The sequence below is a fragment of the Amaranthus tricolor genome, chromosome 1 (assembly GCF_026212465.1).
Source record: "Amaranthus tricolor cultivar Red isolate AtriRed21 chromosome 1, ASM2621246v1, whole genome shotgun sequence".
In the NCBI taxonomy this organism is placed as follows: Eukaryota; Viridiplantae; Streptophyta; class Magnoliopsida; order Caryophyllales; family Amaranthaceae; genus Amaranthus; species Amaranthus tricolor.
In genome coordinates, this window is record NC_080047.1 from 2,967,166 (window position 1) to 2,982,542 (window position 15,377).

General features: G+C 31.2%; 2 protein-coding genes across 2 annotated transcripts; both read right to left on the bottom strand.

Annotated features, from left to right (window-relative positions):
* Positions 1-4,470: 4,470 nt before the first annotated feature.
* LOC130798932 (dirigent protein 23-like) lies at positions 4,471-5,520 on the bottom strand. The gene has a single exon (XM_057662029.1). The coding sequence runs from the start codon at positions 5,410-5,412 to the stop codon at positions 4,819-4,821; it is 594 nt and encodes a 197-aa protein (XP_057518012.1). The 5' UTR covers positions 5,413-5,520; the 3' UTR covers positions 4,471-4,818.
* An 8,582-nt stretch (positions 5,521-14,102) lies between these two features.
* On the bottom strand, positions 14,103-14,984 carry LOC130798938 (dirigent protein 23-like). Its single transcript, XM_057662036.1, has one exon. The coding sequence runs from the start codon at positions 14,843-14,845 to the stop codon at positions 14,276-14,278; it is 570 nt and encodes a 189-aa protein (XP_057518019.1). The 5' UTR covers positions 14,846-14,984; the 3' UTR covers positions 14,103-14,275.
* Positions 14,985-15,377: the final 393 nt, after the last annotated feature.

Here is a 15,377-nt window from a genome sequence, read left to right on the forward strand (position 1 = left end):
GTATTCCCCCAAAGAGGTATGATCCAGAGTTTGAGTCTCAACGTTCAAAATATCCTGTGAACAATGCAAGGGAAGGTGACTTGTCTATACAAGCAAAAAACTTCAATACAGCTCTTTACTCAGAAGATATTCCCAATACAACAGAAGAGGCATTAAGGAATGAAAACTGGAGATCAGCCATGGAAGACGAAATAAATGCACTAATCCGGAACAACACTTGGGAAAAGTGCACATTACCCTCTGGAAAAAGACCTGTTGGCTGTAAGTGGGTCTTTACAATTAAGCACAAAGCAGATGGCAGCATTGAGAGATATAAGGCGAGGCTGGTAGCGAAAGGGTATACACAGACTCATGGGATAGACTATGATGAGACCTTCTCTCCAGTAGCAAACTTCAACACCATTAGAGTTCTTTTCTCGATTGCAGCAAACAGAGACTGGCCCTTGTATCAGTTTGATGTAAAAAATGCATTTCTTCATGGAGACCTGTCTAATGAGGTATATATGGAAGCTCCACCAGGTTTCTCGCATGGTTTTGGTAAAGGTGAAGGGTGCAGACTAAAAAAAAGCTCTTTATGGGTTGAAGCAGTCACCAAGGGCATGGTTCGGAAGGTTCACTATGGCAATGAAGAAATTTGGGTACAAACAGAGTAATGCAGATCATACCCTGTTCCTAAAGAGAAGAGGCACGAGAGTAACCTGTCTTATCATATATGTTGATGATATGATTATAACAGGAGATGACAAAAAAGAAATAGAACAGTTGAAGAGCAAGCTGTTCAAAGAATTTGAAATGAAAAATCTCGGAAGTCTGAAATATTTTCTGGGAATAGAAGTGCTTAGATCAAGAAGGGGAATTTTTATATCACAGAGAAAATACATCTTAGACCTCTTGACAGAGACAGGTATGATTGACTGCAAACCAGCTGATACTCCTATGGTGATGAATCATAGACTCCAGATCTTTGAGAATGCTGAGTTGTCAAACCAAACTCAGTACCAGAAGCTTGTTGGGAAACTGATATACTTGTCTCATACCCGACCAGATTTAGTCTATGCTATGGGAGTAGTTAGTAGGTTCATGCACAAGCCTCAGAAACAGCATCTTGATGCTGTATACCGAATTCTGCGATATTTGAAGGGAACTGCTGGAAAAGGGGTTTTGTATAGAAATCATGGACACCTAAATCTACATGCCTTCACAGATGCAGATTGGGGAGCAGACCGTGATAGTAGGAAATCTACTTCTGGTTACTTTGCCCTTGTGGGAGGGAACTTAGTCTCCTGGAAGAGCAAACTACAAAAGGTAGTAGCTATGTCCAGTGCTGAAGCAGAGTTCAGGGGAATTGCGAAAGGTATCGCTGAAGTTCTTTGGCTCAGAAAACTCTTAAAGGAACTTGGGTATAACCCCAAGAAAAGTTGTGAGTTGTACTGTGATAATATGGCAGCCATACGAATATCTGAGAATCCAGTGCAACATGACCGAACTAAACATGTAGAGATAGACAGGCATTTCATTAAAGATCATCTAGACGAAAAAGTAGTAACTCTACCATTTGTTCGGTCAGAAGATCAACTAGCCGATATTTTAACAAAAGCTGTTTCCACACAAGTGTTTAATCAAGTGTTGAGCAAGTTGGATGTTAGGGATGCTACCATTCAACTTGAGGGGGAGTGTTAGAAAGTCCTTTAGAATTCATCTGTTTGGAACATCAATCATCTCCAATTTATTAGTGTAATTAGAGCCTAATTAAATATTCTGTGTATAAATATTGTTGTAATTACCTCATAATATAAAAAAAAAATCACAAGAATTTTACTGTATTTTTAGCTGTTGTCGATATTATATGGTGTGAACGGTAATGGAAAATTCGTGTAATTTTGATAGAAATCTTTTTTGATAAGTTTAATGGTCATGCATTTCATACAGATTTGTTCTGCTTTAATCATCTTATTTTCTTCGCAAAATTCATTTCATACATTATTAAGAAATGTAGTACTATCAATGCGATAATAGAATATTATGAACATAAAAACTTTCTTAGGATTAAAAGTTTCATCACCACGGACATTACACGGTAACTTTTATCAAAATTTACAAAAAAAAAAATTTAGCCTTTAGTTATTAGTTAAAATCCTGAGAGTTGAATTGTGAAAGTGTTAAGTTGAATTGAATTGAATTACAATTAAACTAAAGGAGAATGCAAACTTGTAGGGAATTTTTTTACTTTCGTCAATGAAAAAGGAAAATATTTGTGAGCTTTAAGCTTTTTGGCTGCGGAGGCTTTTTTTATTTTTTTTTTTAAGAAAGTGGAGCCTTTTTTTTTAACATGTCATATTGTCATTTGTAGATGTAGGTCATATATTTTAGTACAAAACTATGTTAGATAGTTATGTCCAGGAACATATTACTCACGTTGTGCTACTTAATTTGTATTTTTAATAGTGATATAAGTATTAATTTGTAGTTGATAATAATACAAATAACAAGTATATTGAAGAAAAATATGAATTTAAATATAAGAGAATGGATTTCTGATGAGATTAAGTAGATTCATTGTCAAAAGAGGAAATAGAGTAAAATAAATTAAAAACCGAAAAAATAAAAATTGAGAGCAAATTAAAGAGAGGAGCGTATTGATAAAAGCTTAGTTTGATGTTTATGATAATGTTAGAAACTCCAGATGAGATACAAACTATCATATTGTAATGTAAATGAATGTGTCTTAGGAAATATATTTAATCAGAAAACAAAGCAAAGAATTTGATCAAGTTCTTTATTTGTTCATGTGTAGACTGTAGAGTGAATAGTAAAAAGGAAAAATTACCTAGAATAATTTGATTTTTTCATGATTACTCAATAATAATTTTAACTATTGATTAACCATAAATAATCTGAATTTTGGAGAGTATCTTCCTAGAGTAAATCCGTTAACATGATGACTTGCTATAGCAAGTTTTTTTTTAAAAAAAATTAAAATAAAATATTGAAAAAATATTGAAAAAAGTGAGAAAAAAATTTATGGGTTTTTTATTATTCAGAATTTTTATGTATATTTATAAAATTTGTCTCTAATTTTATATTAATTTTTTGGTAAATTACCTAGTATAACAGGTTATCGAGTTACCCAAGTAATCTAAAGGGAAATAGCCCAAAGTTGAGGTTGTTCATGGTTAATCAATAAATAAAATTATTGTAAGAAAATCATTAAAATGTTAGATTATTTTAGGTAATTTTTTCTAGTAAGAATCATTTCTTAATTGATTGTTGTAAGTAATCCTCGTACATATCACTTATTCATAGTGAAAATGTATACTTTCATGCCTCTAAATTGTATTAAAAAATCAATTAAATATGAAGCAACACAAACCTTACGAAACAAAGCAATATTTCACGAAAAGACAAACTTAAAAAGTTAGTATGACAATATTGTTGAACGAGCATGTTTGTCCTGGCTACTGGTTCAATTGTTTCAAATTACTTTAGTTGTCCCACGGCTCACCACATATATAACATAAGAGATATGCTAATACACTAAATATTTCAATACCAATTGACTTACGCTTCTGAATACGCTCAAACAGATTTACTTGGATTTGCTATAGCCTTGTGAAGTTGTGGACTGTGGTTATCTGGCCATGGGTATCATATTCTTTTCTTATCACGCTCATCAACCTAACATCCTGCGTAGTGCATAGTACTTGAATAATGTAACCCTATTATTCTTCACGTATGTGTATGTCTCACTATAATTTGATTGTTCGTGTTGAGTAATGTAACCCTACTCCCATCAACTTGAATAACATACTCTCACGGCATGTTCATAATTGTTGTTAAATGATGGGAATAGAAATATCTCTTGACATATTTGATGGCCATGGTTATACTTGTAACCGTTACTAACCAGTAAACAAACGGGCCGTCAATGTCTTATAAAATTAATCTTATTTTTTTAGTTCGTTTCATATAATTTGTTTCATTTTTATTATTATAAATGATCCACACCCTTTAATTCACATCTACACATTTAACTTATATTTTTATATCCATATACACATATGTCTTAATACCCATAAAACATACTTTGTTAACTACTTTTACTCGATTTTCTTGATTTTTACTCCATTTTCTTGATTTTTACTCCATTTTTACTTAACGCTAATGTACTTTATATAAGTTCATGTGGTAGTTTGATCTTTAACTGAGGTCTCGAATTGAAAAAAGAATTATCTTTGTACCTAATTTAACAGGTTCAATTCGATTGAGATATGATCAACCTGACACATTCTTTTTGAATTTGTATTTTAATATTTTCGAGTTTTACAACAATATATTTGATTTAAAAATATAATATTTCCTATGTCAACTTTTAGGCTTTAAGCTAATAATTCTAATCACACAATTATGAATTAAAATGGTATTATTGGTCCACTATCCTGAGAAAACAAATATTGACTTTTTAACAAAAAATTATTGCAAGAGTTTTTTGGACATTTTAAGTAGCGACAAATTGACAATTAATTGTTTGCAATGCATCATAGTTACTTTTTAGAATTATGATGTTAGCAAAGCAAATCCTACATATAATTAAGATTACACCTTAAAACAAATGTAACTAATACACAAACTACAAAGCATGACGATAACTATATTACTACTTTCGATTTAGTTTATTTGTCACACTTTTGATCAAAATAGTAAAATTTTCATTATTTTACAATGGATGTTAATTTTTTTTTATCAAAATATTAAACTTTTTGATTTTAATAAAATTGTAACAAACAAATTAGAAACAAAAGGAGCAACTTCTTAGTATTCTCAATGAACAATAGTAACATTATAACCAACAATGGCATCCCCTTTATCATTAAGCCAGTAAGTTTGAGCCAAAGCATACCCACGTGCCATCCGAAAAAACCCAGTTCCTCCTACTATCGGCAATTCTCTTACCCGTTTCATAATCGAGTTCCGGCCCATTATGCTTATGGAGCTTCCATTCAATTTTCCTTCACAAAAATTGTAACTCAGAGCCATCACTAGGCCTACTTCATCCTGGCAAGCAGACCCATAAAGCCCTTGAGCCCGGCCCACGAGCTTCGACTTCGGGTCAGGCCCTACTGTAAGCGGGTCATCCGCCATCACTAGAATACCAAACCCATTTGACACGTGCGGGTTTTTCTGGATGGGTTTAGCTACCGGAATTGCAGTTGGATACTTGCCACTAACAATGTCATGAAAGTAGAATTGAAGAGTTGTTGTTCGCTCTTTGCCGGATACAACTGTTTTCGCCCACCCATGAGCATGGTCATGGGCCCGAGACAATTCTTGTTCTCTGGCCCAACTCGGGTTTGCTACAAGGGTGGTAATTAATATTATAACCAACCTCAGAATTTGAAGTATTTGCCTAGCCATTTTTTCAAGTGGCTAGACTATAGTTGGAAGATGTGTTAGTTAATTTGTTGCTATTTTGTGAGGAGAAGAGATGAATGAAGTGTATATATAAGGTGAGACATTGATGTTTCTAGAAAGATTCATAAAAGCTATAACAGAAATGAATTAAATACTCTTTTTATTCTTACGATATTGAATTAAAGAGAAAATAAATAATTTTTAAGCAAAATTATAAAAAATTGAGAAATTGTAATTTTAAATGAATAGAGATAATAAATTATATGGATGGTATTCAAAGAAAATTTAAATACATAATTGAAACTAAAAAGAAAATAGTGATATCCACTTTTAAATAAAAAAATAATTCAAAATAAAAAATAATGTAATTTGAGTAGAAGAAATGGAGTATGCTTGGGGTGGGGGTGGTCAACAACTTTAAGAACATGGTTCAATTTCGACTGTAATGCTTGCTGATTAGGTGAGGTAGCAAATAAAGTACTCGTCTTTGTCAAATGTTAAAGATTTTATTGGTATGAAAGGAAGTAAATATTTCTTCAATATATAAGAACTTTGTAGGAAATATATGGATCATATTTTGTGGAAAGATAATTGAGTTGGATTCATTGAAATTAAGAAACATGAATATTTTTCTAAAATAATATTAATTTTTATTACCCATGAATAACTTAAGGAAGCGTTTTACTAGTGTTAGAGTGATTACTTATAACCTTAAAACGATTACTTACAATCTTAAAGTAATCAATTAAAGAATGGGCTAATTATATGGGTCTATCTCATGGTGAAACGGTTTCATACTAGACGAGCTGTGACATGTTAAAAATCAAGCTATAGAAGATTATATGACCAAAAAAAATTAGTAAATTAGTTAATAAACTAAAGTTGATATTATTTTGGAAAAAAACCCCATAAGTTAGTATATTCATGGTTAATCAAAAGTTCGTATTATTGTAGGGAAATTAACGAAAGATTATATTATTCACCGTAGTTTTTCCTATAAATTATTAATTTTAGATAACTATTTAAATATTAGATATTTTTATTAAAGTTTTGTAAAATTTGTATGACATGTCAAATATACTTTCTCGCCAATCGCCATCTCAAACGAATATATGTTCTTATTCTTCAATTTTATTTTCTGTTTTATATTTTTCACCTATATGCACATGGTACTAATTGTGAGGAATATAAAGAGTGTTCCACAAAACTAGTCGGAAAATTAAAAGGAATTGGAAATGAAAGAGTTGATTAATTATTGGCAAATTATCAATGATACCTCTGAATTTTGACACTTTAATAATGGTATCTTTAAGTTTTTTTTTTTATCAGTGGTACCCTCGTATTATTGAGCGTTTTACAACCGTAACCTTATTTGAATTTTTTCTTCCAAAATCATTCAAAACCGTTAACTTTCTTATATGTTTTGAATTGAAAAATAAAAGAAAAAGAAAAAAATTGACGATCTTGGACAGAAAAAGTTTAAAAAGGTTACAGTTGTAAAACACTTAATAGTACAAGGGTACCATTGATAATAAAAAAAACTTAGGGGTACCATAGATAAAGTGTAAAAATTCAGGTGTACCATTAATAATTTTCATTAATTATTTTACTCCCTTTGTTCCATACTTTTAGCCCTATTTAGGTTTTGGTTACTGTTCATCAACATGTTGTAATTTATTTTGTTCTTAATTTATAAGTCAAAATATAGTCAAATGATTTTTTTTGATTCATTTTAATTTGTACTTCATTATATTAATTTTTTATAATTTTTAGTTATATATGTATAATTAGAACTATTAATAGTTAAATTATACATATAACATTAAAAAACGTAAAAGGTATAAATTGGATTAAAACTATGGGATGAGTCCGTTTCTTTAGAAAAGCAGTCAAGCATGAAGCACGGGCCACGCATATGGAAAAGTGAAAAGACAAAGAAGTTTTAGAAATTTTGTTTGGTGGAAAATGGAAATAACCCTTCGTTCATATTATGATCATTTGAGTGGAATGGACAGACAACTAGAATTATTGTTACGAGAAATGCAAGAAAAATAAACAAAAAATAATAAATATTACATATGGATTCGATTTATTTATAATGTGTTGGCTATGTCTATAGGTAGAAAAAAATTGGAAACATGAATTATTGTTACGAGAAACGCAAGAAAGATAAACAAAAAATAATAAATATTACATATGGATTCGATTTATTTATAATGTTGGCTAATACATTATACAAATAAGTAGGTTAAGATGTATATATAGAACACTAAAAACCCTAATTAGAATAAGTTCTAAAATACCTAATTAGAATTGATTCTGGTTCATTACTGAAATTGTTGAACAAATACGGAGATCTCCGCCTTTGCACATCTGTGGAACGAGTACATAAAGATATCTCATATTATCACAGTTACATCATACTAATGCGAAATACTTCATCTATTTCTTTAAGCTTGTTGGTTTGAATTTACTATAAATATATATTTTTTACTTACTTTTAAAATTAGTAAAACAAAAGTAATTAGAGATAAGATAATAAGATAAAAATTATGTGGATGGACCATGAGTAGATAAATTGATAAAGTGAATAGGGTTGTGGGTGATATTATAAGAGCCATTCGAGGATTGAGACTATTACTAAAAATAATAATTTTGTAGCAAACCAAATTAAAAACTCTAAATGCAAAAGTGGGCCAAGATAAAGAAAAAAAAAAGAAAAAAGAAAATGTACTATACAAAAGAAGCGATTAAAAAAGTAGTAAAGCAAAAGTGTGTAAGACCGAGATAATCAATCTAGCATATTTTCTTTTACCGTCAAGCTATTCTCTTGACACAATGTTTTGATGAAATAACATTAAAATAAGAAGTTTATATGTTTATAATTGTATTATTTGATCTATTAATTTATATATGTAGACCGTGTTATAGAGAGACCGTCCCACACATAAATTTGGGTTTATGCATATTTTAAATGAGACGGTCTCATGATGAGACTATTTTTATTAAGCTGCCTTAAGTATATTGATCGTCATAAAATTATCTCTTATGACTCTAAAATAATTACTTATAATTTTAAAAAATTATTTTTTATATGTATTTATTAATATAAAATCGTCTCATGATGAGACAATCTCATAGAGCTCAAATGTCCAAAAGGACCACCTTCATTAATTTTGGGCCAAGCCACTAAATACTTGGTGAATCTAAAATCCGTTATTCTTAGCGGATGTTGTCCCATGACGTTTTCGATCCAATAAAATACCTTCGAAATTTCAATTTCAGGTAAGCCAATTTGAATTTTCTTATTAATCAAATCACCTTTTCTTTAGAGAACATATATCTCAAAAATCAAATTTTTAGCTATATTGTATTTGTAATATTTTAATTATACATAGTCTAAAATTATAAAAAGTTAATATTAATAATAATATACATATTATTATGAATCAAATAAGAATTCACGCGACTATGCAAATTAAATAATATTTTAAGAATAAAATACGCCCTCTAATTCACTACTAGTGTCACATTTGCTCTTTGAACACTATTCATACTTGATGTTCTTCACCGTCCCTAAGTCTTGCCTCTGCCTGGACATGACTTTTGCAAACATAAAAATATGCTTCATCCCTTCTTTGTTATCAAGCTTCTGGTAAAAGTCCTCTTACGAACGATTTTTTGCATTAGTATTAATGGAATTAGACTAATTTGCATGTTTTACATTTATCATATATGCAAATTTATATTTTTGGAAAAACTCATACATTAATGGATGCAATAAATCAAATTATTCCACTTACGCAGTTGTATTTAAATGTACTGTTTAAAAAATTATAATGGGAAATATATAATGTATTGTATAGAACATTATATATTGTTTGATAAAATTCTGGAATTACACCGCGTAAAAAATTATACTACAAAATAAATTACATTTATTCCAATGTAATTGGAATTTGGAATCACACAATTTAGAAAATTATATTGCAAAATTACATTGTGTATAAAATTATACAACAATTTAGGAAATTGTTTGAATACATAATAGCCCCTTTTCCCATCAATTGTTATCTAAAACTAAAATGACATAAAATTCAATTAATTGATCATTAAAATCAGTTATTTATATTGTTAGACTACCATAACTACAATTTTAAATTTTAGGAAAAATGTGAAATATGGTTTGCAATCTAAAATTTCATTAAAATATTAATATATTTAAAAATTCGTGCATTACACAGGTTTCTATCTTAGTATATTATAATAACATCAAATATGCGACTAAAGACCAAATAAGTGTCATTAAATCACTTTATAGTGAAGCTTAAAATAAAAATCAACAATTATTATCCTAAAAATATAAATCAGTGGCATTTTTTAATGTTACTATATTTAATATTGCAAAAAGTTAAATTTATTAGAGTGGGTGGCTAGTATAAAAAGAAAATTTGAAATACTTAACCAAAAAAAAATAATTAATTAAATAAACTAAGTTTTAAAAAATTTCAAAAAGTAAGCGTGAAAATCTCAAACCTGTGGTTTGGAGCTGTTCGCAGTTACTAACTGAGAACAGCATGTAAGACAAAATAGCTGTTCGCAGTTAGTAACTGCGAACAACTAATTTGTCTTACTTGTTGTTTGCAGTTACCAACTGCGAACAGACCTGCTTCACAAATACGCAGATTAGTTTCTGTTTTTCGCATTTTACCCCATTTCTCAAAACCCTAACTTCATTCGACATTCTCCCTCTAAAACCATTAATTCAATCCATCAAATCTTACATTTCTCTTTCAATTTGGCACTTCAAAATTAGTGTGGGATACTCTAACTTGCTCAAAGGTAAACTTTTGTGTGTTTTTTTGGTTTATATGTAGTTGTTTATGGTTTTAACCAAATTTTCTTATTATTTCAAATGTAGGTTACTAGTTGTTAAATCAAAACTATTCTTAATCATCCATAAGTTTTGAAGGTAATTTTTAATTATTTTTATAGCTTTATGTTGTTTTTTGAATTAATGTTGTTGAATTAGTGGAATTCAATGTTGATAATATTATTAGAAATGTTAATGTTGATGTTGGTATTAGAAATATTATTTATGAATTGATTTATTATTTGGATTTTATGTGCATTATATATGTATGAACTTAGTTATATTATGGTTTTTAATAATTTTTAGACCAAAAAAGATTATAATCAAATGAATGTAATGTACTTGTATGGGCATGAGTTGATGTTGATGTTGATTTTCTTTGTATTAATGTAGAAAATAGCATCATTTCGCGTGACTATAGTATGTTTTTGGAATGATTGTATTCGAGAAAGCAGTAGCAAAGTTCATTATGTTGGGGGAAGACGTAAGTTGTTTGCTTGCAATTCGAACATGGATTTGAACCACTTTAAACGTTTTATATGTTCTAAGATTGGTTTGGACTCTACTAGAAGTACCGTAAATATAAGCTTTAAATATGACAGGAGTGGAGAATTGCTTGTCTTTCCTGTTGAGGATGATGAGGTTATAGATGCTATGTGGGAGCATTCAAAGTCCACCCAAATTCCCTCTTTGGAGTTATACGTAGAAGAAGTACCATTAGGGAATGTAGTTGCTTCTAATCCTACTCCTACCCCTATGCCTATATTAACTCAGGAAACTGTAAATCCCATCGTTTCTTCCGCATCTTGTACTTTTTTTCAACCCCCTACGAATCAAGTTCAATTGATTTAATAGTTAACTTAGGAGAAACTGCTGAGATGGGACCTTGGGATGATGGAAATGAGAGTAATGAGCTCATTGACGATCCTTCTGAGGACGATATGGATGGCGATGAGTATGCGCTAGAAAATGACACAACCTTAGGCAACATTCCTACAATCATAACATGTCGATGAGGATCTTACAGAACCGTTGGTCGTGGTGATACTGCTCCTCCACCACAACCCCCACCAGATGTTGCGTACGGTTCGAGGTGGAATTTTGCACGCTGGACGCTCAAGCACACCGATAGCGGTCTCGGATTCTACCGAGATCAGTTAGACCTGCTACAACCCAACCAGGTAAAAATTTCAGTACTCATTAACACTAGTACAATTTAATTAACATATCACTTACCTTTTCATAACATGTATTTTAGTTTTTGTGGGACCCATACTCTGCGGAAGACTACGCAACTGTACCCGAACACTCGGGGATTCATTCAAGTGCGTGGAGGGCTTCTGTGCCACTCATATGCTTCGACATTGTCAAAGTACATCTACCAGAGTGCATAATGCGCCAATATGGGTTGGTACAGGGCATTCCACCGCCTTGTGACACTGAACCCTAGCTGCACCTAATTTCGCGCAAAAATCAGGGTAGGGCAAACTGGATGGAGATCAATTGGCGTCACATCGCTCGTTGGATGGTAGACTAGAGCTGTTGGCACAAGGTGCACCGATCGATGTTCATGGCGCACCTACTACACCAGACTACATGCCGTGGTTCCTCTCATCACGCACCGATGGATGACACCACGTGCCATCTTCGCAGCAGCACATTACGCACCTGCTGCGCCTACGATGACCCAATTTGTAAGTCTTCATTTGCATTTATATGATTAAGTTGCCGATTAAATAATATAATGTTACATTAACTAAATATTAATTGCAAACACAAGGTGCAACAGAAGTGATGCGGTACAGCCACAAGGAACCGATGAGGAAGATTGCGTATGGCATGCTCGTCGGCTCGCAGTTCCAGCACTTCGTACCGGAAGTCGCTGCTGAGTCCTCACCGACTACCGCCCATACGCACGTCTCACCTCCTGCTTATGACTACCATTTGGAGGAGATGGACCATTCATACCCCGTTGACGTTGCGGGGACCTCGCAGGCTGGGCCATCACAACCATCACAGTACCAGTCCCCTCCACTGCCAGAGCGACACCCGAATGCCTCTTACTATCGTAGGAGGCGTAGGAGACCAACTTAGTTGGATAACGTAGATGAGGGTCGTGAGTGTTAGCGTTTAACTTTTGCGTATTTGGATCGACTATGTGTGTATATATATATATATATATATATATATATATATATATATATATATAGTTGTATATTTCAAATATTTGTATATATTTTGTTGTATATATATGTTTAATTACTTTATCATAGCCTCCAGGCTTTGACTTATGAATGATCGGAGTTTTGGCGATGAACCATGCCGCCTGAAACATACATTGTCTTGTAATTACTTATTCTAATGTCTCTAGTGCAAATACAACAAATAAAAACTCAAAAATTAAGGAAAAAAAAATATTAAATAGCAAGTAAGACAAATTAGCTATTCGCACTTACTAACTGCGAACAAATATTTTGTGTTATAAGTTGTTCGCAGTTACTAACTGCGAACAGCTTCAAACCACAGGTTTGAGATTTTCACGCTTGTTTTAAAAAATTTTTGAAATTTCGTTTGTTTAATTATTATTATTTTTTTTTTGCTTTAAGTATTTTAAATTTTCGTATAAGAAAGACATAACGCCATTTGGGTCGCAGTAAGCAAAGCTCAAACAAACACGTCCGGGCCAGTCGACCCACAGTATGATGAACTTTCAAACAAAAGATAGAAATTTGTAGTCTCTGCTTGAAGGTTGTGAAAAATGAAATCTCGGTGTGAAATGTGAATTGATCGAATAAATTGACCTATGCTTAATAAGGATTTATCACGCACCTAATTTAACGTGGTGTAATTTCAATATTTTTTTCTTAAATATATATATCTTTATCATTTCAAATTATTCTAAAAAATACTAGTGCGCGTATTATTTATATAAGTGGACAAAAAGTTAAAATTATGACTAATGCATGTAATTCAAATTATTCTTACAAATATCTCTAGTACGTACACATAAATTTCGTTCAAGTAAAGTTGAATTATTACTCCTATTTATTTAATTCCAATGCAAAGATAGTATTTATCCTTTTTTGAATTTTAAATTAGACCAAGATTCATAGGATTTATAAGGATCATTTAAGATCTGAAAATAGATACAATATATAGATTTGTTTGCATTTTGATAACTTTTTAGTATAAAAATTTGACCTTTTTTTAATATGAAAATTTGACTATTAAAACTTGTTAAGATTAGATTAATGCTATCAAGTGAAAAACCATTTAAAATTGTAAAAACTTAAAATCAATTTAAAGGATTTGTTTTTCATAGCTACAATATTTTTATATTTCCAATGAAAAAAATAAGTTTTTATTGGCAACAATATTTTTATATTTTTTTTGTCGCATCTTCTTTTAATTTACTGGTATAGGTTTTCGTCTTTCATTCCTTTCAAACCTTTTTAACAATATCTAAAGCGGAATAAACTAAATACGATCAAGATAATAAATGAAAAAAAAAATTAGTGAAGCAAAGAAAACATATAACCTTTTTTAGCCTAATACGTACCATTGTAACTGAATGTCTGAATATGTAAAATTAATTTTTAGTTTTTAATATTTTAAATATATTCAGATGGAAATTATTTCTTTTTATTTATCCTTTTTTATTTTTTTCACGTTTAAATGATTTTTGAAGTATATATATTGTAGATAAAATATATATATGTGACATGTGGGAAAGATTCAACTTGATATAAAATACGTATTTAAAGATAATAAAACTCGAAATTTATTTTGAAAAGCATAGAAAAAATAATTTGGACAAACAAAAAGTAACTACTTAATTTACCAACTATTCGGTGTTGAGCAAGTTATTGAAAATATCAGGTCAAAACACATACTACTACTCTGGCAAAGAAATTTAATTAAAAGAACTGATAAATTGAGTTAAACACAAACTAAATTGAAATTAATTGTACATCATAATATTCCAAAAGCTTTCTAAGGGTGTATAATGGTAACATTATAACCAACAATGGCATTACGAGCAGTACTATTATGAGAGTAAGTTTGGGCCAAAGCATATCCACGGGCCATCCGGAAAAGCCCAGTCCCACCAACAACCGGAAGCTCCCTCACCGAATCGGCGATCGTATTCCGGCCCAACATAACCACGGAGCTCCCATTGTAAATCCCGTCAACAAACCCATAAGTCAAACTCATCATATAACTCACACCTGTTTGTGAGGCTGATCCATAGAATCCTTGGGCCCGGCCCACAAGCTTTGAATTCGGATCTGGACCATCAGTAAGCGGATCATCTACCATAAACAAACGGCCGAAGCTCGACACGGATGAGGTGGGTTCTATGGGTTGAGCGATCAACGCAACGGTTGTGAAATCCCCGGTTTGGTTGTCGTGGAAGTAGAATTGTAAGACGGTTTTCTGCTCGTGACCATAATCTTCTGTTTTTGCCCATGTTTGAGTGTCGGGCTTTTGAGCCCGAATAAAGCCCATGTAAGATGTGAATGTTACAAATATAAAAAATGTAATTAGTACAAACTTGCTCATGCTTGCCTAATTTGGGTATCCGATTTGTTTTTTTTTTTTAATGAAAAATGGTTTCTTTGGGTTTGTTTAGGGAAGGTAAGAGAGGGTATGTAGATAAAGAATGGATGATCATAGAATATAAAGGAGTGGAAGACACATGTATTATGACAATAAAGTGAATGCTTATAGTTAAAGAGATATTGACTTTTATCAGAAAAATTAATATTGACTTTTATCAAGTTTATTAGATTCAAATTGGATTTTATTTTATGTTTGACCAAAAATATATTGACTTTTCTCATTTCTTAAATACTATTGTGAAAGGTATAATAGAGCATAAGAGAACTAATGTGGGATAATTGAATGCTTACAAGTAATGTTTGAATGCCTTTAAGTTATGTTTGAATGCATGATGTTTCTTACCATATTATTTTGGATGACCAACAAATTGATAATTTAAAGTTAAAAATGCAATATTTCTAATGTACATGTATTGAGTAATTATGTTATTTGTTTCTTTTCAGGATTTAGAGTAGACTAGAAATTTTTACTG